The 24664-nt window shown below is 31.5% G+C and overlaps 1 protein-coding gene across 3 annotated transcripts; it reads left to right on the top strand.

Annotated features, from left to right (window-relative positions):
• The first annotated feature begins 10108 nt into the window (after positions 1 to 10108).
• Positions 10109 to 21299, top strand: LOC146998637 (GTP cyclohydrolase 1 feedback regulatory protein-like). Of its 3 annotated transcripts, none has more exons than XM_085811410.1 (4): positions 10122 to 10327; positions 10409 to 10503; positions 12818 to 12930; positions 13090 to 21299. In XM_085811410.1, the coding sequence occupies exons 1-4, from the start codon at positions 10292 to 10294 to the stop codon at positions 13092 to 13094; spliced, it is 249 nt and encodes an 82-aa protein (XP_085667536.1). In that variant the 5' UTR covers positions 10122 to 10291; the 3' UTR covers positions 13095 to 21299. The 3 variants fall into 3 exon arrangements, with proteins under 3 accessions (XP_085667535.1, XP_085667536.1, XP_085667534.1); XM_085811408.1 differs by having other exon boundaries at positions 10132 to 10327; positions 21044 to 21299; XM_085811409.1 differs by having other exon boundaries at positions 10109 to 10327; positions 12818 to 21299.
• The last annotated feature ends 3365 nt before the right edge of the window (positions 21300 to 24664 follow it).

Genomic DNA, 24664 nt, shown 5'->3' with positions numbered 1-24664 from the left:
AAAAAATCAATAAAAATATATTATATTTATATAAAAATGACAATGAAATATGCCAATCTCTTAAAAACAGTGACATAAGAAATACGATGAAAAATTGTTGCCAAACCCATATTTCTAAAAGAATGAAACTATTCAAAATGATGCGATTTCATCAAAAATCTATCAACAACAATAAGACAGGAAAATTGTTGCCCAAATCACATTTTTAAAGATGTAAGATGTGAGAAATGTACTCGGAAGCTTCATTTAAAAAATCTTTTAAAAATACAAAATATTATCATTTTTCCAAAATTTTTTTGTAAAAGCATTCGCAAGGATGAAAGTTTAACGTGTCCAAAAATCAAAGAAAAATAATCTGTACATTTTTAAAAATAAACTTTTTTAGAAAAAATCCCATTGAAAAAGTGTTAAAGCTCCCTTTGTTAAATAAATTCGTATTTAATCGATTTATTTTAAGTTCGTAAAATAGCTAAGTGCCTACGTTTCATGATGATGTGAAAATGGAGTGTTTAGAGTAAAATCTCACTTTCCCATAGCCCATTATGTTTCAAAATGACACGATTTCGTTACAAAACATGAAATAAAAAAAATTCGAATTCGAATTTCGAAAAAATCGCTTCGAAGTGCACTGGCTCTTGTGTAGATGTACCTATGTACCAAATTTCGTAGCCGTGGGTCTATTAGCTTACGCGCAGCGCGAACGAAAGGCGCGCACACACAGACAGACTCTTTCTTTTATTATATGTAGAGAAGATATGTAGAGATAAGATTGTTTAAGGGAAGGAAACTTTCAAGTTTCGCAGCTGTAACCTGCAGCATTAAGACGGACATCACGGAGAGTCTAGCCTTTTGCAATTCTCTTGAGAGCTCACAGGTACTGAACAATATATAGCAATCAATCTCACTTAGCGGAATCATTGAAGTAAAATTCTGGGATGGATGGGAAATAACAAAAAGAACTGCTTGACAATTTTCAGAGGTTTAGGGTTATTTTCGCGACATTTTACGGGAAGTTCGGTCCAAAAACTAGCGACAGTTTTAAAGAGATTCGCAGATAATCACTCGACAGGCTAAGGGTTAACTGCAATGTGAAAAATCTAACAAGCACCCGAGTAAATACGGTAAAATATATGCATTTGAAATTTTATGTTGCGACGCTACTGCTTTTCGGGACAAATGCTTTAAATTCCAGACAGGGACTAAAAATTTGGGACATATGGTCACCTTAGTAAAAGATGTGCACAGACAAAGTAGACCATGTCTTGCTTTGCCCCCGCAAGACAAAAATCAAGCTGAGGTACAAAGAAAAGGCAATTCTGTTTGAGAGAAAAATAATATTGTAGTTTTTGATACGAAGCCAGACAAAGTAGGTTAAAAAAGATAAGGTTCAGACTAAATAAATATAGGCCTAAGTAAGATCGAGAAGATGAAAGAAAAACGTGAAGAAACCTAACCGTAAATGTATCCTCATGTACAATGAACGATTGGTCAAATATTCAAGGAAGAAGTCCATGTGACCTAACACTTAATCATGAACGCCCTAATGTGCTATTGTAAATATACACTGCTGGCCACCGTAAATGCAACACCCTGAAGGAAGTATGCAAATAACATGAAATTTACAAAATGCATTAGCGGAGGTGAGATATGCAAATGATTAGAATTTCAGCGCAGACGCACATCACGCGCGATTTCAAGTTGTGTTTTTCGTGTGGTTTTTTCAAAAAAAAAACCGATCAATTATGCCTCGTAGTAAACAGCGATCATCGTTTGATCAAGTATCCGAATTCAACAGAGGAAGGATAGTGGATTATCTTTTAGGGAAATAGTCGTGTTGAACGAAGCCAAACAACTGTAATGCGGATATGTGACCGTTGGATGCAGGAGGGTATGACGGACCGACGTGTTCGATCGCATCCACTTCACGTGATGACAGGAACATTGTGTGCATGGCAGTGACGGATCGCTCAGTCACGAACCATAGCACAGCACATTCAGTCTGTAACGCATCATCCAGGGGTCTAGTCTGGACACCGGTCGAAATCGATATCTGAAAACCAGTCGGGATTCTGTTTACTCGACAGCAGAAGGGAGAGCGAGTCTGGCCCCTTCAAATTCCGTCGGCGGAAAATGAAGTGGAAATTCCGTGCGGAAGTGACGTTTATTGCATAGCAACCAGTCTATCTCACGCCTACATTGCTCGAGGCTCAGGAGAAGGGGGTAGTTTGTTGTCAAAGGGGCTGTTTCGTACGTGTTTATTACTGAAGATGGCGGTAGCAAGAAAAAAAAAGCAACAAGTTCCAGTAAATGGTGAAATTTTCCGAAAAAATCCGCTGCTGTTAAGCTGCTGGATAGCACATTTAGTAAAGAGTATGGAAAAAAGAAATTGTGAACGTTAATGGATATTTTAAACGTAGAAAGAAATGGCCTTTTTAAAACTTCAGGTATGTGAAGAAACGTAAACATATTTTTACGTATGATCTTTTGCAAAATGGAAATTTTCTAAAAGGTTACATGTTTGTAAACTATTTGTTAACAGGATTTTTATGATTAAAATACATTATTTTGTTTGAAAATGTTATGCAACAACGTCATAAATCAAACCATTGAAATATAGCATCGAGTACGCGTGTTTAATATTCCCAAAGAAAATAATCATTTTTAAATTATTCAATAATAATTCAAAAAAAATTAATTTTTAGCAACCCATGATTATATCAATAATTTTATTTATTCAGGAATTATACTTATCACGTAGCTACAAATATACTATGTATCGTAGATACTAATAAGCAGAAAACTTTGGTTTGATGCATTAAAAGACGATTTACTAGTGAGTAAAAATATAACAAATTTTTAACAAAAGTAATAGGAAGAAAAATAAAAAGCATTAAATAACAATAGATTAAATCATAAAACATATCATCTTGCACACACACAAACATATATGGGCGAGCGGTAAAATCTCCGAATACTGGTAGTGCGGTCCGAGGTTCGAATCCCGCGAATGGGCTTGGTAACTTCCAGAAGCATAGAAGTTTACGCAAAATCTGTTTTAAAAATATATATTTATAACTGTATTATAAATATATTAACAGATGCAGTGAAAGAAATTTCAGCGCATATTCCTATTTATACCCTTTTTAAATCGATCCCACCAGCGGCCGAGCGATAAAATCGCTGAACACTGGAAGTTCGGTCCAAGGTTGGAATTCCGCGAACGGGCTGGCTGCATGGACGTTTTCGTGGTTTCCTTCATGTGTTACGTGTATACGAGCTAGTTTACCTTAGAATGTCCTCCACGAAGGTAACCCTCACTTAAGGCAGATAGCCCTCGAGGCTTTGCCGTAATTACATAAATCGCGAACCAAACACTTTTTGTATCTGAATAAAAATACAGAAAATTGATGTAATATCTAAAAGTAGACCACATTAAAAAATCTGATAACTAATTATAAATCATGCATTATATTATTTACAAGAATTTAGTTTAACCGAAAATTATATAGGAATTTAACTTGTTTAGCTATCAATTGACATTCATATCGGTACAGTTAAAATTACTTAAATAAATTTTTTAACTCAAAGCAATTTAATGTAAATGTTGAATTTAGGATGTGCATAGTTTGAATTATATACTGCAGATTCTTTAATGCATGTCTGATGTATTACATTTTTATACACTACAAATTAAAATAAAAGTAGAGGAAATACATTATAATTTAAAACATAAAATTTCAAAATTTACAAATTACTCATCAAAACATGAAATTAAGTTCATTGATATATACATTAGTTTAAAAATTGCAATTCTAAATTAAAAGTATGCACCCCTTCTTAATATGTAAAATAGGAAAAACACTAAATATATTACTTTCACTAAAATTTAATTAAGGCATTGGTAAAGTAGAATAAATAAATAATGTAGAATCGTCAGCATCAAATGCGTTATTTCTATTGCGAATACTCGAGTTTTTCACAAATCTTAAGAAATTAAAATATCTATTACGTGCACTTCCAAAAACAATCCGTGACCTCCGCCGTCCTCAGTTTAGATCTAAAACGACAGTCAAAAACATAAACGGCAGCTGTCCAGCTGACGGAAAAATTTCCGACGCGTCGATCTCTGTAATGATCGAGACGATGACACCAGACTCGCTCTCTGTCGAGTAGATCGCAAAAAACGACCCATTTTTCTATCTCGACGGTGTCCAGACTAGAGCCCCCAGTGTCTGCGCGTACCATTCGACGCCGTTTACAGCAGAGTGGTCTGTCTGCAAGTCGTCCCATTGCTTCGTCTACCCTTGACGCAAAACCACAGATGACTCCGCCGCCAATGGTGCGATGAAAGAAGGATGCGGACGGCAGAATGGAATGAAATTGTCTTTACTGACGAGTCGCGCTTCTGTCTGCAACACCGCGATGGTCGGATTCGACACCGTGGAGAGAGGATGCTGAACAGCTGCGTTATGCACCGCCACACTGGTTCTGAACCGGGTATTATGGTATGGGGCGGTATTGGATATCACTTTCGCACTCCTCTAATACGCATTGCCGGTACTTTAATCAGCCAGCGCTACATCTCCGAGGTGTTGGAGCCAGTTGTTCTTATTTACCATCAGGGCTTGCCCACAGCCATATTTCAACAGAATAAAGCGCGACCACACCTGGCACGCATTGTCCAAGGGTTCTTCGTCAATCGCCAGATTGAATTGCTTCCCTGGTCGGCTTGCTCTTCGGATCTTTCGCCGATAGAAAACATGTGGTCCATGGTTGCTGAACGATTGACCCAAATTACATCCCAAGCTGCCACACCAGATCAACTTTGGCAACGTGTGGAAACTGCTTGGTCTGCTGTACCCCAAGAACACATCCAAAGTCTCTTTGAATCAATGCCGAGGCGTGTGGCAGCGGTGATCTCCAACAATGGTGGCTACTCTGGCTACTGATTCTGGAAGGGGCCACACTTCACAGAAGTCTATAAATTTAATCATTTGATACTTAATCAACATGTTATCTACTAAATAAATTTTGTTGTGATATTTCTTGTCTTTCTTGGTGTTGCAATTTGGGTGGCCAGCAGTAAGTGAGATGCTGAAAATGCTGGCCGAATCTAAATGAAAAAGGTGGAGGATGCTTCGTCCTTCTGAACATTTATTTCTCATCAAAGAAAAAAAATGAAGCTAAAATGTCCTCTGATCGGGGAGTGCGACGCTTTGAAAACTCTAAGTGTGCTTGAGCTAGTTAAGAGCGCCGGCAAAACCAAAGGGGGTCCAGTTTGATAACAATTTAAAATCTAGTTAGGAAGCTAACTGTAAGCTAAGACAGGAAAGTAAAATAATGATAACATTTATAAAATAAAAAATAAAAACAATAAATAAAAAGGGAAACTTCAAACAGGGAATTCAAGGCAAAGTGCATACTTCTGCCTTGAGACACATCAGCAATAAAGAAACACAACCTCAGAGAAAAATAGATTTTCACACACGTTTTTAGAGCACTGCCGCATACAAAAGTAAATATGCATAGACAGTTTGAGACTACATAAAAAAAAGAGATAGAGAATATATTCATACTGAGATGAGTTCAAAAAAAGATAGCAGTAAGTTAGAACGCACAGTGAAGCTTCAGATAGAAGCACAAAATGTTTGGAGTAGATAACGAAATGTTACGAAACAATCACATAGTCCTAAAAATCGGAATCTTTAAAGCCACTGTGTTCTAAGGCGATGGTTATTTGAGTTAAAAGGCGAAAAATCGTCCCGCCATAAAGGCGAATTGGTAGATAAATAAAATTTGTAGGAAAAAAACTGTTCGAGCTGAGATCTTCGCATAGTGAAGATGGAGTTTGATTTGCCAAAGCCAGTCACGTGAAAGGTCACCCTCCCAAGTACTGAAACCGAGAGATGCATTGGTTGAAGCAGACATGATAATCATGCAAAATGGGAAAAACAGAGTTCTTTATTGAATGATCAGCAGTTTCTTCTATTAAAACATAAATTAACCCTCTTCTTCAGCAAACTTCATTAGATCGTGGCTGCGTGGAATCCAGCGGTGAACTTCTTTGGTGTGGATTTAGCAGCTCAGATCTTCTCAATGTGTGTGATAATACTTTTTAAGTCTGCTTATTTTCTCGTCTTTCAACCAGGAAATGGCTTTGTTGAAGTCATTAGGGGAAGCTTGGAGTGTTTTCTTCAGTTTCTCGCTGTAAAGTACTTTTGGGAAACTTTTCTGTTCAGTTGCTGCTGTTCTTGACAGACAGACGGACAGACAGACAAAGTAGACAGATGTTTTTGTTGCACCCGCTAAGTCTTTCTGCGCCGATGGGCGAAAAATCAAGCATGGGTGCGAAGGAAAGGTATATAGAAAGGAGGGCAATTTCGTATTTCAGAGGAGAGTAAAAAGGAACTTCGTATATTTTATACGAGTTCGAAAGGCCAGGAAGAAAAGATGGGACAAAACAAAGTAAAAAATAAATGGCCCAAAAGTAATGGAGAGGAAAAAAAATTATATTTTTAATTTTACAAAAAAAAAAAAAAAAAAAAAAAAAAGGCCTATAGAAAGAAAAGGAAAGGAAGTAAGAGAATTTTGTTTAAAAAAAAACCCACGATTGTGTCCATGAGTGTAGTCAAAGGAAGTTGTTATCCTTTACATTAAATAGAGTCTTCCAGGTGTGTGTAATGAGTGTGTTTTGTAAAGCTGAATAGATGTGAAGATGGGGGAAAATTAATAATAAAATATAAATATTGGGGGTCCAGTCACATAACAGTATAAGTCTAGTTTAGAAGCTAACTTTTAATATAACAGGGAAACTAAAATTTAAAAATTTTCGAATTAAATTTTATTTTTTAACATGGGAAACAATATGTTAGCCTCTACCTTGAGACACAGTAACAGAAGACACATAAGATCAAGATACATATAATATCATGCAAAATTATACATTAACTAAAGTAACATCATCTATTGCGGTTTCCAACATATTCATATACTCAGAAAACACCATCAGATAAAATCATAAATCTAAAACAAGGCGAGAACACATCAGCAAAAATAAATAAGTAAATAAAGTACAGAGTTTTTTATTTTAATATTAATTAATTAAAAAAAATAAGCATTTTATTTATTTATTAAGTCAATGGTCATAATTTATGATATGTGTACTATTTTATCAAGTTGAGGCACACTGTATTAATATATGCTTTTAATTTAAATAGATAGGAAATATAGATTAAAGAAGTAAAAACTACAAATCTATACATTCATTGAGGACCAAGATCGTGTTTTTTCCCTCTCGAGAAATTCCTCAAAGGGGCCCCAATGGGTAGCGCTAACAGACTACACTACTGATAAGGATAGCGTCCCTACGAGATGGTAACACAACCAAAAACCCAAACAACACAACCAAAAAAAGAAAAAAAAAAGAAACCACATGATTTAAAGCAATTACTAAAAATTTAATGCCAGAATATACACTGGTGTGCAAAAATTAAGCAACAGGTGTTCTTTTTGGCATAACTGAGAACATCTGAGAGACATGAAATTCAGAATTAAGAGACAGCATTTTGTATTTAAACGATGACGAAATCATAATTGCTCTAAAAATTAATACAATGCATATAGTATGGAATCAAAGAAAAACAGGCTTTATTGAACTCATAGTATCGTTACACATAATTGTCTGTACAAGAGGAAGAACACCAAGCATGTGTTCCTTAGTATGGGATATGCCCTCCCCTTATTGCAATGGGTGCTTCGAACGGTTTCTCCATACTCAGCACCAGATTGTCCAACAGATTTGAGGTAAGAGTGCCCATTCCTCAATCAGCATCTGTTTCAGTTGCTGAGTGTTCCCCGGAGGATGTAATCGTGTCGCAAGCGTCTCCCCAAAGCATCCCACACAGGTTCTTAGGGGTTTAAATCAGGTGAGCACGCTGGCCAATCCATTTGAGTGATATCTTTAGTTTTCAGTAGCTTCTGAACAGCAAGATTCTGGTGTGGCCCTGCATTGTCATCCATAAAAACGAAGTCTACTCCAATGGCACTTCGGAACAGACGCACATGGGGAAGGATCACCTCCTGACGATAGTGATCTTCGGTTACAAAACTTCTGTCGAAAACGTGGAGCTCTCTCTGCTCTTTCAGCATAATGTCTCTCCAGACGAGATCTTCAGAACACCGTAACGGTCTCTTTCCCTAATGTTACTGAGATTAAATGTGTCCCGACCTCTCTCCAAATCAATTTGTGTTGAGAATCGCTTGTAGCACTAAGAGATTCTCATCCGTAAAGAGGATACGATTCCATTGCTGAGATGCCCAGTTTTTGCCCTCCTTGCACCACTGTAAACGGTGATGCCAATGGCCAACTTTCAAAGGGATGCAGCGTTCAGGACGGCAGGCGCATAGGCCACCTTTGTGAAGGTGTTTGGACACAGTAAACCATGACAATTGTCGCCCGTTGCTGTTTACAGTTGTTGAACTGGGGCTCTTGCTGACTGGTTTTGGGCTCTTTTCATCTGCAGGACTATATATCGATTATTTTCTGCAGTTGCTTTCCTGGGATGGCCACCATCAACCTTTCTAATAGCTGTACCTATGGTTTGGAAGGCTTTCCAAACGCGCGAAACGCCACTTTTGTTGATTCCGAACTCTTCAGCTATACCGACCCCTACTCCAGATTTTCGATCATTCTTCCACGTGTGAAGTCATCCAGAACATTTCTTCTAGACATATTTCACGAAAGAACTCCTTGTATTTGCAGCGAATGTCTTTAATTGCATCTCCATCCTTCCTTTTATGGTAATCTCGAGTTGAGCGCACCGACCGTACGCGTTTTGCGTACGCTCACGTAGCCTGTGACGTTTTTTTCTTGACATTTGCATACGCATTACCTTTCTACTGAATTGCGTGTTCATTGTACTGAACGCAAGAACCCCTTTTCTACAATTTTATGGCTATCTGATTAAAATTCACATTGTTGCTTAAGTTTTGCACACCAGTGTAATAAGATGAGCATAATAATAATGATCATAATAAATAAATGAATTTAAAGGTACTTTAGTGACAGATATTTGATTTAGCTTAGAGAAAAGAAGTTCTACTTATCTGAATGTTCCGTCTTGGTGTTGTAAAAGACTGCAAGGAAGATAAGAGCTTTAGGTACAGGAGAACTTTCGGTTTTGAGAACAAGACAATGTAGAGGATATTCGCGAAAATTGTTCTTAAATAAATGAACATTTTATGAAAAACACCTTTGAAAATTTAGGAGCTCTTCTAAGATCCTGCCTCCATCCACTCCATCGTACGTGATCACAGCGCATCTCCGCTGCTGTTCTTGAGCGTTGAGGGAATTCATCTTAGTTAAGAATAGAGGATCTTTGTGATTTTTATTGCCGCCTATCTAGGGCATTTTATGATAAACAGGAACTTCTGGACAATCCTGTGGTTGTTAACTATTGTTATGATACTAGGGACCCCAATTTCAGTAAACGCCCAAGGGCGATCCTAAATGTTAGTAATGTGTAATTTTGTATATGTGTTATGCAAATTGTTGCTCAGATTCTTTATTGTATATTGTTCTACTTTCCTCCTGATTGCTTTTTGTTTTTACTAGTGGCACTAAGGCGTCGCGCTTCGTATTTTGTTTCTCTTGTGTGTACATGTATTCTTCTGTGAAATAGTTGTTAAAAAATAGTTAATTATGTATGGATTAGTAATTAGGTACTTAAGGAAAAAATATGTATTTAACTATTAGCAATTATGAATTTAACCTCTTGCTCATTTAATTATTTAGCACATTCAGTTATATTTCTCATTATTCGAAACTTTTATCATGTTATTCGATGAGGGGTAGGGCTATGGCGCCCAGGCACCCTGGTGGTTAAGCACCGCAGTTCAACATCATCAGGAATTCATCTTGCGTAGGAATGGAAGTTACATTCTTACATGGCAGGTTTCTTTTCAAACTTCTCTGTGTAGGTTGCACATCCTCTCTAAAATCCTTCCGAAGCTCTTTTATTTAAGGTTCTGACTAGAATTAACGTTTATCTCAAAACAGAAACTACCAGAATGGGCTCCAGGACGCTAAGACGCAATTTAAGCTCGTGCTTTGATTTTCATGTAGCAGTAATTCAACTAAACTTCGCTTTTAATCGCATAGCTGATAGCAAAGCTGAATACATTGTATTCAAAAGAAAAGTGCAGTTTTTATCTTAAAATAAAGCGTCGTTTTACTTTATTTTTTTTTTCTTACATAGAAATTTTATTTACTTTATTGAAAGAAAAAAAAATCATGCCGTATGTTGTAATATCTACTCAAATACGTGTGGTAAGGTTTCTTGCAGAAATTTGGTTAACACAGTATGGGATGTTTTGACGTGTCACTCTAAACATATTTTATCATTTTTAGGAGAATGGGCCAACAATTGTTGGAGATGAGAAATCGGATCCCGATTTGATGAACTACTTAGGAGCAGAGTTAATTACGCAACTAGGAAATGATTTGTAAGACAGTTTCGTGAAGTATTTCGTAATTATATAATAAAATCATGTCAGTTTTCTTTTTCCCTTGTACAAAAACTTAGAAGTATGACTGAAAATCAATAGGAAACTTCGAACTGAGCTTTGTTTGTTGAAAAGAATATAATTTCATTAAATTCTTATCCTGAATAAAATATTGACTGATCTTTACTTGACAATAATTATAGTTGTTAATTTTCTAAGTAACAAGATATCCGATGATTCCCCCAAGATATTTCTATTTCAAGCTGTAGTCAATAACAAAAATATTTACGAATAGAAAGTAAATTAAATTTTCTTTTAATGTAATAAATAAAAGTTATAATTATGAGAAGGTTATTATAAACCTTATTATAAAAAGAGGTTTTTTCTTGGTTGTTGTTGTATTCTGGCTTATTTTATTCAGATGAAATTCTAAGCATAGGTGTATGTAATCAACGAAAGGCAGAGTTATTATGAACGGTGATAATGTTTTCAATGAAATGCAAAATAATCAAATTCTGTTCTGTGTCATTAAATTTGGTAAGCCAGAGAGTAGTTGTTTGAGTATCCTCATGTAACGTTAATCTAGCCTTCAAAAGATGTGGAATAACTCTTGGCTGATTATAGAGATAGTGACTAGAAAGTGCTATAGTTGATGCTTGAGATTTGACAGAAATGTTTATTGAAAACCACTCAAGTTCTCAACCTCACTCAGTTCAATGAAATAATGTTTCAACATGGATGTTGTGAAGTTATTCCAGTAGAAAGCAATTTAAAAAATATTTTATCTGTATACTTATAGATCAAGCCCTTTCTTTGAAGTAAAAGTTTGAGCACTTCAACATAGTGAATGTATACTGATCATATCTATATAAACTTCAAAAATTATGAGATGATTAGCAGAAAATTAAAACAAAAAAAATTGCTACTTGCTTTAATGCAGAAGACAGCTGAGGGCAATCAGCTGCCAGTCACAAATTAATGTTGAAGAAATGGTATAGAACTTCCATTGGTCTAACTTTTAAAATGGCTAAAAGCACTAAAAGAAGTTGTTTCACAAACACATTTATATAGTATAAATTTACAAGATACTCACCTGTATGTATGTGTCGCCAGATGAATGTTCTTGATTATTCCATTATCATTAGCTGCTGCAGAAAAGAATTTTTGAAAGCTAAAATTGATGAAAACATGTTGAAGGTTATGTTTAAATTAAAAAAAAAAAGTGGAATCCTCTTGCACTTATATATATAGAAAATATTACTGAAGAATTGTAGTATAATTACATAATCAACATTAAGCTTATAAAGCTTCATAATAATTTGCATTTATAATAGATTGCAAAAATTATAAATGTTCTATTTTTTTATTAATTGAGTAAAGGTATATTACAGTTGAAATATTAATTGAGTAAAGGTATATTACGGTTGAAATATTAATGTGTTTAATTTATAAGAGATGCTAATTATATCAATCACCTGGGGTGTTCAAAATGTGAATTACTGATAATCTAAATATGGGTATGCAGATATCATTAAATCAAAGGTGTAGATAGGATTTTTAGCACCTGGGGACAACTGAAGATCTTGTGACCTTTCTGTTAGCCAAGAGTGGAAAACATTTAACTCTAAAAATTCTTAACATTAATTTAGTTGCACCCGCGAACAAATGCCTCCCTTGCCCCCCTCTAGCTATGACCCTGCATTTAATTTAACTTCTTAAATTAACCTATTAAAATCTTTGTTGTGATCCACCTGTTGCAATTGAAATGTGATAATGGTGATGTTGCCCAATAAGCATCTTTTTCTGATAATAGTAGTTTCTTGACATACAGATTTTTACAAAGGGTAAATTAATGCAGAAATTTTATCACATTTTTACATTTCTATCTAGGAAGTATGCTTAAATAATAAGCCGAAGGATTTAAAAAGTAGTAATTAAAAACTGAAGGATATGATGTTGTGAAATAAGAAAAATAATGCAAGAAAAAATAAATTACTTGAGTAGTGAGACATTTTGGATCCATTTGTAGAGAACTTTATTTACATAGTATTTTACTTTTGTCTTTTATGAACTTCTATTCATAAAGATAATATCGCGACCATTTAAAAATGTAAGAGAGTAAAATATTTTGAATAACCTAGTAATATATACAATGTGGGAATAAATCTTATACAGTAAAATAACGTTGTGAAAAGCTTCTAATTTTGTTTTGCCATTTATAAGCATTCAGCAATATCATTAGATTGTGTTTGTGCTATTAGATTTATATAAATAACATTTACAGACTATTTAATGTAGATTATATTTTTTACAGCAAAGAGTATCGGTGTTCAGATCCTCCCAGAGTTATTCTAGACAAGCTAGAACTAAAGGGTTATAAAGTTATAGCAATGGCTGGAATAGGACAAACCTGTGTTTGGACTTTAGGCAAGCCTCCAGACTTTTTGTCCTAAGCATCATATGTATTTTGCAATAGATATTTATATGACCAAATATATCAATACAAAATTTTATTTCTTTTGTAAAATTTCTGATAACATTTCTCTGCATATTTTTAACTTTTATAACTATATGCATATATTTTAGATTGAACAGTTGAACCTTCATCAATAGGTGTTCCATTTTTAGCAGACATTCCCCATTAATGAACTGTTCTTGAATTCCTGGGCCCTTGAAGTAGGAGACCAATGGCTTCTCATTTAATGGACACTCCCTGTTAATGGACAAAACCTCGATCCCATGAGTGTCTGTTAATGAGATGTTTAGTTGTATTAACTACTTTAGCAATGATTAAATTTTATGTATATTTTAGTTTTAGAATATAATTATGCTTCTATTATTTCAATTAAATATGTATTATTTTACACATATAAACAGTTTTTTATTAAAGACAAGCTGATTTATTTTATAAATTATTTAGAATTTGTTTAAATTTTTCAAATTTAAATATTAATAATTTTGTTTGCGTTGTGTGCACTGTAATTAAAAACTAATTTCATCAGATAAATTACTGTTTAATATCAAGTCAAAAATTTTTGAAGTAATTTTTCATAAAAATTAACACACTTAATGGAGTACAAAAACAGAAGTTTGATATAATCTATTTATTTTTTAAACATCAAGAAAAATTCCTAATCTTGCTTTAATTATATTAGTTTAGAGATTCTATATATGTTATATTTTCAGAGCATGTTTTAGAAAGGCAAAGTTTTATTTTATTTTGTGCCAAGTCTATAGTTTTTAATTTTTATTTAAGCGAAGTCAAGAAGATTTTTGTTATCTTATTTTTCAGCAATTTATTATATATATATATATATATATATATATATATTTTTTTTTTTAGTGTAGATAGATTTTATATGTTGTTATTAGATTTTATATGTTGTTATAATATCAGAAGGTAACTTGGAAATGCAAGTTTTTTCAAATATTTTTTATTTTGTGCCAAGTATATATATATATAGTTTTATATTTTATGTAGCATTAGTTAAATCATAGACTTTATAAAGTATGATTAAGACATTATGGACACACTGTATAATAGTAAGGGCACTTACCTATTATATTGTTAGGGTGGCACAAAATTGACTTGCCTCTTGTGCCTCTGAAATGAATTAAGGCTATTCTGAGAAAATCAGAAATTTAGACTCTAATATGAATTTTAAGAAATAATTTTTATTTTTTCAAAACTTCCCAAGAATCATTAGAATATGAATTTCAGCCAAAGATTATTAAACCTATACGTGTGAAATTTTCTTTAACGCATTTCAAATATTTCTACATAATAAAGAAAATTTTACATAATTATTATATTATAACATGCTTATGAACACTGTTTAATTTGAGCTGGAGTATAGTGGAATCTCACTTTGGTACTTCTTTCTTGAAAGTAATTATAATTCTTTATAAAGTTTCATAAAAGTCGATTAATATGTTTCGTTAGATATTATGTTAAACCTCTTATACATGGTTTCAATTATTAATATTGTTGAGAAATTGCCTTGCTTTGACTCCAGTTTACTTTTAACTTCAAATGCTTTAAGTTTGTATATATATATATATATATATATATATATATATGGTCTAGAATAGTTTTTGCAACTCTTTAAAAAAAGTATGTATATGTGTATATTGAAATATGTTAAAAAATTTGAATCAATACATATGCACATTTTCTGCTGTAAGAATAACATTTTGAGCATCATGGTGAATGTTACTTCGTTTCCAAAGGTAAAAATGTAACCATTTTAATGCAGAAAAATTAAATGTTCCCCCAAATGAAAAAATGACTATCAACCCAGTTAGAGTTGTGGTACCATCTATTTTTTAACATTGATACTAACTAAAAAATGTTAAAAAATAAAAGTGATATTCAGCAAAAATTTATTTATAATAATATAAAATATGCCATTTTTTTAATTCTGCAGAATTTTGAAGATATATTCAATGTAGCAGCAGACTCTTTCAGTACTTCACTACATTTTTTTATGTAATACAGTCAAAAGTCGTTAATTCTGACGTGCGCGCAAGACATTTACGACTGCGCATATGCGTCTGCGCAAGTGCAGAATTCGTTTTCGCGTGCGCGTTTAATGTATAACGAACGGTATAAGCTAAAATTATCTAATTATCTATTTCAGTTAATTTTGATGATTGCGTTGTTCCTTAATCTTCGAATTGGATCCGGCTTATTTTTTTTTTTTTTTTTTTTTTTTTTGCAGACTGTAAGAGCAATTTTATAAATGTAAGCTTGAACTTTCGATTATGTCAAATAGAATTTCCGATGCTGGAGCCTCAAAGGATCTGGAAAACGAAAGTATGTTTCGATGTCCATCAAACAAAAAACGAATTGCTACAAAAAATGGATAAAGGCATATCCTTTGTTTATCTAACCGTTCCGAAATCTGTTTTATCAATTTCACGCTGCTCTGCGCGGGGGGGGGGGACGTCGCGGCGCGCAATGAACTGGAAGTTGATCTGTCAACACTATCGTTATCTTCAGAGCAGATGTTTTTATTTTATTCGGCTTATAATTTCTTACTAAATGTAGTATTTAATCTCAAAGTACTCTGTCTTTGATATGATTTAAATCAAATTCCTCGTCATTATAAATATCACGAATACAAATCAAATAGCTTTCTGGTTGCAATTTTCTAATTTCGGCTATGCGTAAGGTATGCTTTACGCATGTGCGCGTTGAAAGAAATGTTTAATAAAGTAAACAAATAAATATTAAGCTTCTTTTTTGGTAAATTTTGATACCCTTTAGATCATAATTGCTCATTATTTTATAAATTACGGTTTCATATTTTTAATTTTATAATTTCTGCATGCCATCTTACCAGATTTAAACTGATGATCTATAATCCGGAAAAATCGTTAATCCGGAATTGCCGAAGTCCCGACAAGTCCGGATTAAAGACTTTTGACTGTAATATACTGCTAAATTTGCTTATGTTGAAAGAATAGCCAGACATTTCTCAACTAATCATCTTTAGACTATATATTAAAAGTATATAAATCCAGGTAAGAAGTACCAGGGTCAGTTTGGCATTGAAGTCAAGAAAATATCTCTTCCTCATGGCAGTTTTGAGACATTTGATGTTTATTAGCAAAACCTTGGCTGGTTGGAGGGTTGTCATTTAATATCATCCCAAAGTGTATATTAGGCTTTTAGACAAGTGCATTTATGCTTTCATGCAAGCTTTTAGACAGGTGCTAATGATAATGCACAGAAACTATTTTATTATTAAGAGCAGTCATTTTGTAAATGCAAACATATTTGGAGGAGGAGAATTTAGAGTCATTTGTTTATTAATACCTTGTCATTAGAAAAAATTGAGATATAAAATCTAAATATTAATTATCTGCTCTGGTATTAGAAGTTAAAAAGTTTTTACCTAAGCCTCAGGTTTTTTTTATCTGCATTTAGAATCGTTGCAAAACTTAATCCTTTATAAATTATTTAAAAAAATATCCATAAAGTATTGAAGTAAAAGTTTCAAACTGTGTTATATTAGAGGTATGAAATGACTGGAAAAAATATTTACATTTAATCTAACTTATTATTTATTCTTATCTTTTCACTATATTTTATTTTAGTTTTTATTTTAAATTTATTTATTTTATTAATGTATATGCACATATATAGTTTTAATTAAATTTCTTTTCCTTGGAGATGATGTATAAATACCTTTTATAATAATAAATTATATATATATATTCATCATTTAATATTTTTAGTAATGAATGAATAATTTCTGACTATCTTCTTTTAGGTGCATATGCATCTTTTAAGTCCAAAATTAAACTCTGTTTGTGAAAGTCTTACATATTTACAAAAGCCATGCCAAATATTTATATTAGTTTATGTACAAATTACCCCGATGTTTCTTTCAAGTATTTTTTAACATATAATTTCTTATATAAGATACTTTGGATGGGTAATTTACAGAAGTAATTTTGAACTATCAGTGTGAGATATGTGATTTATATTTATTATTATAATTATATGCAATTTTATTTTTGTGTAGTTATTATTTTTTATCTGCTTAAATTTTTCATTTAATGCTGAATAATTATAAGAATTGCTTATTAAAGTCACTGTATTAATTTAAAAGATGCTAATTTGTGTACAATAATGCATTACTAAATTTACTGCATGATGAATTTATGATATAATTAACTGGATATTGAATTGAATAAGTACCTAGGAAGCAATTGTAGTGTACCATAGATTTATTTTGTGTTTATTCTTTGGTTTCTAAATGAGATAAGTCTAATTTTGGATAAACATCAGCTATTAATTACATAAAGCTATCTGCAACTTGTGTAAAAGTGATGCAAGTTTAACTTCAAAAATAAAACATAAAAAAACAGAACACTATTTCATGATATACTATAATTTCAATATAATCACAAATTCCTAATCTGAATTCTCCAAAATTCACAAAATTAAATTTACAGACTTACTCAAGACTTTGTTTTCAATAGTGTGAATTATTTAAAATGAGCATGTTTTAAGGTTATTGAATTGATCATATTATAAGATTATTAAATCAATCTCTGTTGAAGATTGTGTCAGAATCATTTATAACTAAGAAGAATTTCATATTGAATCCTGGGTTTATGCAGTATTTTACAAATGCACTGCATTCACAAATATAAACTAGTAAAAAAAGCTTATTTTATGGATTTATTTTATTAGTAAGATTTTATAAAATTATTTATATGATTTATTATTATTTTTTTATAACTCAAACAGTTAACACTCACCACATACATATTTATTTACCAATTCTGCTAAAATATAATTTCAATAAAAGGTAAAGAAATCTGAAACTTGACAAACTGACTAGCTAATTCAAAAATCATTTATCTGAATTTTGAATTATATTTGCTAAATTTTCTGTTTATTTTGATTACATATGTGGCTGCTGAAGTTCAAAAATTCACCTCTTAAAAATTATTTATGAAGTGAAATTAATTGTAGATTTTTCAGCGATACTATTCGAGTTGTTAATGCAGCTCTTAAAATTTTTAATGAAGTATAAAAGTATGAGGTTGGAAAAGAAGATGTTAATAATATGTATGCAAGTGGTTGCTGTGGATGCTAAGTGATGTATAGTAAATATAAGGAGAGTTTAATTTTAAAACATTATAAAAAAATCTTAACTAGTCATTTTCATTGATGATGTATGTATAATGTTTTATAAGATAACACTATAAGAATGTGCATTTTCATGTTTTTTGTAACTCTGCTATGTTGTCACTTTTTATGTACATATGTCATGAATCAATCTGCATTATTAAAATGACAAAGCTGTATTCTTGAATTTAGCTGTTCATATTTATTTTTATTGAATGTTTCTAATTAATACCATTTTTTTTCTTTATCACAATTTGCATTTTTTGCTAAACCCAAGGTATTATATAAAAATCTGGACTATTTCAGTATGCCAGATACTTTATATTTGTAATTGTCTCTGTTGTAATATTTTTTTACTTACATTTATTGTAAATTGCAGTTGTCTGTACTGTAATGTACTATTTACTTGTTCATTAAAAAGTGCAAAAGGATTTCAAATCAGAATTTTTGACAAATAATAATTGATCTTTCACTTGGAAGATCATGCAGTCTTGTATTTAAAATAATCTTTTAGTATTATGGTGGAATACAAAGATTTTAAAAGAATAATATAATTTTTATTGCTACAAAAAAGGTAATTAATTACATGTAGCATCCTCTAGAAATAGTGGGTGCCTATTAATGTTAGAGTGAAATAAATATTGTGTCTATAGCTAATAAACAATCATTTTAGACAGAATCTAAGAGTCATTCCAGAATATTAACATGAGTTTTCTCAACAGTGATGATGTGTGATCATGCCTGGTTAGAGGGTGACTTTATTTTTGAAACAAGTGGTTAATGATTATCATCATATTAAACAAATTACAATAAACCACATGCTTCCGTTAAAACTTCTTTGATAGTTTTCACCTTAGTTTATTACATCTACAGATAAGATTATACATATATCTGTTCCAAATAGTCTGGTTAAAAAGAATTCTGTTGTATATAATTTAACTGTGCCATGTATTTTCTTCTAGCTATTATGTGTTAATAATACTGATGGCTTTATTATATAAGAAAGTTAAGAAATAACTATGAATTAATCTTTATCATTTATGAGAATGTAGAATACTTAGTAAAATTTTCTTTAAAAAGAAAAATGGGTACTTGCATATTATTCTGTCAACCTTGAAATAGCCACCAAGAAGGGCAATTTACTACCAACTATGTATGGATAAGAGTGAAATGATAACACCCACATAACATCTGCACTTTGATTTGATGTAACCCTGACTGATTCTGGATAAGTAACATTTTGTTTATATGAACAAGAACATAAATAAACTGTTATTGCTACATTTTCTTTTCCTGCAGTTTGGAAACAATTATTAAAATTTATGACCTATCTTTCATAGAACAGTCAGCAGCAGATTATTTTTCAAAGTTATGGGATCTTACCTCCAAAAAACATAGGTATGAATGGACACAATATGATCAGCTGAATATGGCCAACAAAAACAATAATGGATTGAAACAATTACCTATGGAAAGTTTGTACTTATAGCTTTCTAAACAAACTCCCCATTAAATCAAAGTGTTAACAAAATATTAGAAATCCAAGAGTGTTTTTATATGAAATGGGTCAAATATTTATTGTTTATTAAATAAAGAGGATATCAATTCCTTCAGAATTCTGCAGGAACAATTGGCACAACTTTAGTTAACATATGAAAGAAGGCAGTAAGATCTCCACCATCTTGGTTCACTAGCCAACTTTCATGGTCAACAGAAAATACATAGCTACCAAAAAATATTATTTCAGATTTAATATGTTTCATGGTAGATTTTAACTTCTTTACCAAAAGGATCATGCTTTTGATATAATAAATCACATATTTGATTTTCAAACAAAATATAAAGAAACATACTGTACATAAAATAAAAAAAAAAAATTTGGTTTTATCTTTGGCACAACTGTTTGTTACTGTTGTGGATTTGACTATTTGGTTTTACTTAAATTTATAGTGTGGGTAGTTTACTGAATAGTCAGAGTGTAAAAACTGTTATATTTCATGTCATATGATCATCATCATATATACCTTCTGGCACTGTCAGTATTTTGCTCAAAAAAACAGAGTTTTGATAACTGAAACTTAGCAATCTGACTTTTTTTGTATCCATATTATGAGTATGAAAGAAATATATTAAGCTTTTATTCAGCTCACAAGAGTTAAATATATATTCTAATTTATATAGCGTTCTGACTATCATTATGCAGGTCATTATCATTATGCCATTATGCCTACACATGGTGGATGGCCAAATATTTCTTACTGTAATATTCCTTTCTTTTTTTTTTTTTTTAATGAAGGGGAGAGACTTAACAAAGTAATGCATTTGAAAGCTCAAGAAAAATTATTGTGGAAATATCTTTATACTCAGTGTTTATTTTCTTTTATTTTATGAACACCACTCCTATAACGAAAAAAAAAAAAAAAATTATCAAGATTTATTATTAGCATTTATGTAAAATGAACTTTTTGTGCATTTATTTCTTCTTTTTGGCTCATAGCAAATTGCTATTAATATTATGGCTAGGATATATTGCTTTTTCATACTTTTTGCAATTGTAAAATTTTAGCTCTTGTTTTATCATAAAATTTTGTCAAAATGAATCTATTTCTTAAAATATTTTATTTCTGTTGTGCAATATAAATAAAAATAAAAATTAGTGTTATTAATCTTAATATCAAATGAATTATGCATAAATAAACATGGAGTTTTTCCAATATGCAGTCAGTCATATAAGTTGATTTCTTTTTAAAGATACAGGGTGATCTAAAAATTGATAAACATAAGAATTTTATATTTCAGAAATGTTTTTATTATAGAACAAAACAGTTAGCTCATAAATATAAAATGACAGTCTAGAAAGAAATTTCAATTATATTATTTTTTTAATTTCAGTTAGATCATCTGAAATCTGCATTTTGCTTCATCTGAAGCAAAATACTGATAATAAATGCTGAATGAGAAGAATTTGGTTATTTCCTGAAGATAAACTAGGATGTTATGGGCAGTATGAAAATCATTTCTATAAGAATCACTTATGCATGTAATCAGATATTGCCTTTCAATGTTACTAGCAACATTGGATGATCTTTATATTTTCTTGTCATCAGGTGGCTCCACAGGGAAAAAAAAAAAAAAAAAAAAAAAACAACACCATTTAGTATTGACAGTCAACTGTGCCATTTTTATTGAAAGTTGAGAGTAAGAGAGAAGTGGTATTGGGTGATGCTCCACCCTACATGAATATCACAAAACTCAGTGCTTATGTTTCTTCCAGGTTAAGAATAATATTATTTCAAACAGGTCAAAGTTCAGATGCAGTACTGTATTTAGGATTACAGAGTTCTAATAAATGAAATATACATAACTACATAGTGGTCTCAAAATTACATTGTTAATCCATTCCAGATCCTTGGACATATATGAAATGAACTTTTCCAGTGAGAAATAAAGGTCAAATAATTAATCTGTTCTTATAAAAAATCCTTTTGTTGTTCTAAAATTTAATATTAAAATACAAATGTATTGGATGAAACATATACTTTACTTAAGGGAAATGCTGCATGATACTGTACATAAATGTTTTTCTGCTGTCCAGGTCAAAAGCAATTTTTCAGTATGCTCTAATATCTGTGATCTTTGTTCGGGAATCAGTTTTACTCCTTTTGCAATAATTGATTTAATAGTATCTTTGTTTTTCACAACTGTACTTGGCATGTGCTATGTAATAACCAAGTCCTGGATATGCATGCCATCTTTACACTTGACACCTCCATGGTGATCCTAAGAATTTCCTTCATTGCTTGACTTTTCTCATTAACTTTCCTAAAACTTGTTTTTATGCTAATTGCATTACCATATCATATAAATTTGCTATAAATGTTTATCGACATTTGGATCATCTTGTATATAATGCAGGCCTTAAAAACTGTTCTGCTGTAAATATATTTTTTTTTTTTTTCTGCATTTTCTTACAGAAAATTGTTTTTATGTAAATGAAAGTTACATTTCATAAAATTTTGTAAATTTCAACTGAATATATTTTATTAAAATATGTTTTATGGTATTTCACATTATTTTTGCACAGTTTAGAATTTTGTACTGCACTGATATATGATAATTTCATGCTGTATTTTGGAGTACATTATTAATGTTTTATATAATGAAGAATAATATATTTTTGCAGCAGTGGTTATTACATTTTTATTAAATGATTTAATTAATATATAAATAAATGTGCAAAACTATCTGCATGTTATGAGATATGAATAAATATTTTTATGAAAATTTGCATATTTTTATTTTTCAAAAACTTGAAATATAATAATCAATGAATTTACTCTTTATGAACTAAAACCAATTTTTAAAGCAATGCACTTAAAAGATATCATTGTTATACATAAATTAATATACCAGTATATTTCTGTTGACTATTTCATGATGACTGTGTTCAAAAATTAGGAATTTAAACTTTTATCTCTCTTTCTATGAAATTAAATTAATCATTCCTTTTCTGATGCAACATTATATTGAAAATAGTTTTAAGATAAATATGCATGCTCACTTTGTACGACATTATTCTCAAACTTTTTTTTGGGGGGGGGAGGAGAGAGCTTGACGGATTATTAGTCTCAAATCGGCATTTTGCATCCCTTCTTTATAAATGTCAGTTTCACTTTTCAAATTGTTGCCACCAAATATTATCGCCGTATATTATATTGTTGCGTGTGTATGGGTTTGTAATACGCTGAATGCACAAGTCTAATGAAAAGTTAATAAAATTTATTAACTTATCACAAGAAATGAATATTATTTCTTGTGATAAGTTAATAAATTTTTATCACAAGAAATGAAACAAAATGCTGGAATTTTTCCTCGCAGATATTCGTATAGTATCACACAGAAGTTATATTTTAAACTACTAAAACATTAAATAGAACACAATTCAAAGTGCAGAGAAAGCTAATCCAATCTCAAAATTACAGCAGCTAAGTAAAACAACAACTTAGTAAACAACTGAACTGAGATGTTTTTCTCCGGCTTTTAAAAGCTTTTTAATCAGTCATGAGAAGCTTCTCATAATTTCTTGAATCCCTCCTCCCTTCTTGCTAGAAAAGAATTATTTGTAAAGAAATTAAGCTTACTACTGAAGTGTTCTGCTATTTTGCAAATCTTATTTTTTTTCCTTTTTATACAGATTTTTCATTTAGTATTAATTTTATTTTATTGCTGTGTGCTTATTTCATTACTGCATAGAACAAAAAGTTTAGAAACAGACTTCAAAAACAAACTGGGGCTCTACTCTTATATGTGCACTAAGATCACCAAATGTGGCAATATGTGTTCTGTGCTGGTTTTTGGTGCGATTCCGTGTTGTGGGATGGTTTGGTGGACGATGCTGTTTGTATGGCAACCCTTTTGATGTTGAAAATTAACTCTTTTGCTGCAGTGGTTTAATTGCTCGTTGGTTCTTCTCGTGTGTGTTTTGAATGTTGCAATGAGAGACATGATGGCAAAATTTCAGTCGCGTATTTTAGATTGTGTGCAAAGTAAATTTAGTATTAAAAGGTAGGATGTTGGAGTTGTTAACGAGTCTTTTGTTCAAGGGTTTGCTTATGCCGATAGAAGTGCATTTTTGGAATTTCTGTGGGAGTCAGGACTTTTAAGACAGAGTTTGGCGTGTCCAAAATGCCGAGCTGATATGAGAACTCAGACGAAGAATGGTGTTTCTGATAGACTTGTGTGGGTTTGCAGTCAAATGGTTGCTGGTAAAGTATGTGGCTGTCAGCGAAGTTTAAAATTTGAATTGTGGTTTTCGTGTAGTAAGTTACTTTTGGAGGAAGTTTTTATATCATTACGTTCGAAATTTTGAATCACAGAAAGACATGTAATATAGCAAAGTCGTGGTACTTTTGTTCACAGACGAACGACTGGCGAAATTTTATTCACGTATGTATTATAGTAATCGCATTTTATTTTATTGTTTTTACTTTGTAGAATGTTATGTTCATTGTTTTTTTACTATGAATTTCTGTTGCTATTTGAATTGTTTGCAATTTATTTTGTTGATTTGTGCGCAATGGCTAAATTGTGCAATTCGTAGATGGTTTTTAAAGTTTAAACTTAATGCTGTGTACATGGTATTCTTTAAAATTTATTGTTGTTATGTTAATTTATTAAAGCGAGATCTGCGTAGTTCGTAGATTCTTTCGCTGCCTAGATCGTGCAATTCGTAGATTTTTTTTTAAGTTAAAATGTATCGCTGTGTACATGAATTCTTGTCAAATATTTTTGGTTAGAAACTATGTTTTTGCTATCTAAATTTTTTGTTTTTGTTTTGGATTTTTAGCTTAAATTGCGTATTCAGAACGTGGTTTTTGCATGTACGAAAACTGCGTTTTTGGAGACATTTTAGGCTTAAAGTTCGAAATGTAGACACAACATTTAGGTAGTAATATGGCAACTTGACGAGAAATTTGGCGACCTGAGGGTGCATATATAAGAGTAGTTCCCAGA

Source organism: Stegodyphus dumicola, chromosome 2 (genome assembly GCF_044657685.1).
Source record: "Stegodyphus dumicola isolate Sdum_Otavi_A_Nest chromosome 2, ASM4465768v1".
Lineage (NCBI taxonomy): Eukaryota > Metazoa > Arthropoda > Arachnida > Araneae > Eresidae > Stegodyphus > Stegodyphus dumicola.
Note: the sequence above shows the minus strand (reverse complement) of the source record. Positions and strands in the feature narration are given on the sequence as shown.

What these genes read in the sequence shown, in the direction of transcription:
- LOC146998637 (XM_085811408.1), top strand. Translation starts at nt 10,292, where the DNA reads ATGCCGTATGTTGTAATATCTACTCAAATACGTGTG. An exon ending in TATCTACTCAAATACGTGTG is followed by an intron (nt 10,328 to 10,408) that starts GTAAGGTTTCTT and finishes TATCATTTTTAG; the next exon opens with GAGAATGGGCCAACAATTGT. An exon ending in ACGCAACTAGGAAATGATTT is followed by an intron (nt 10,504 to 12,817) that starts GTAAGACAGTTT and finishes TATTTTTTACAG; the next exon opens with CAAAGAGTATCGGTGTTCAG.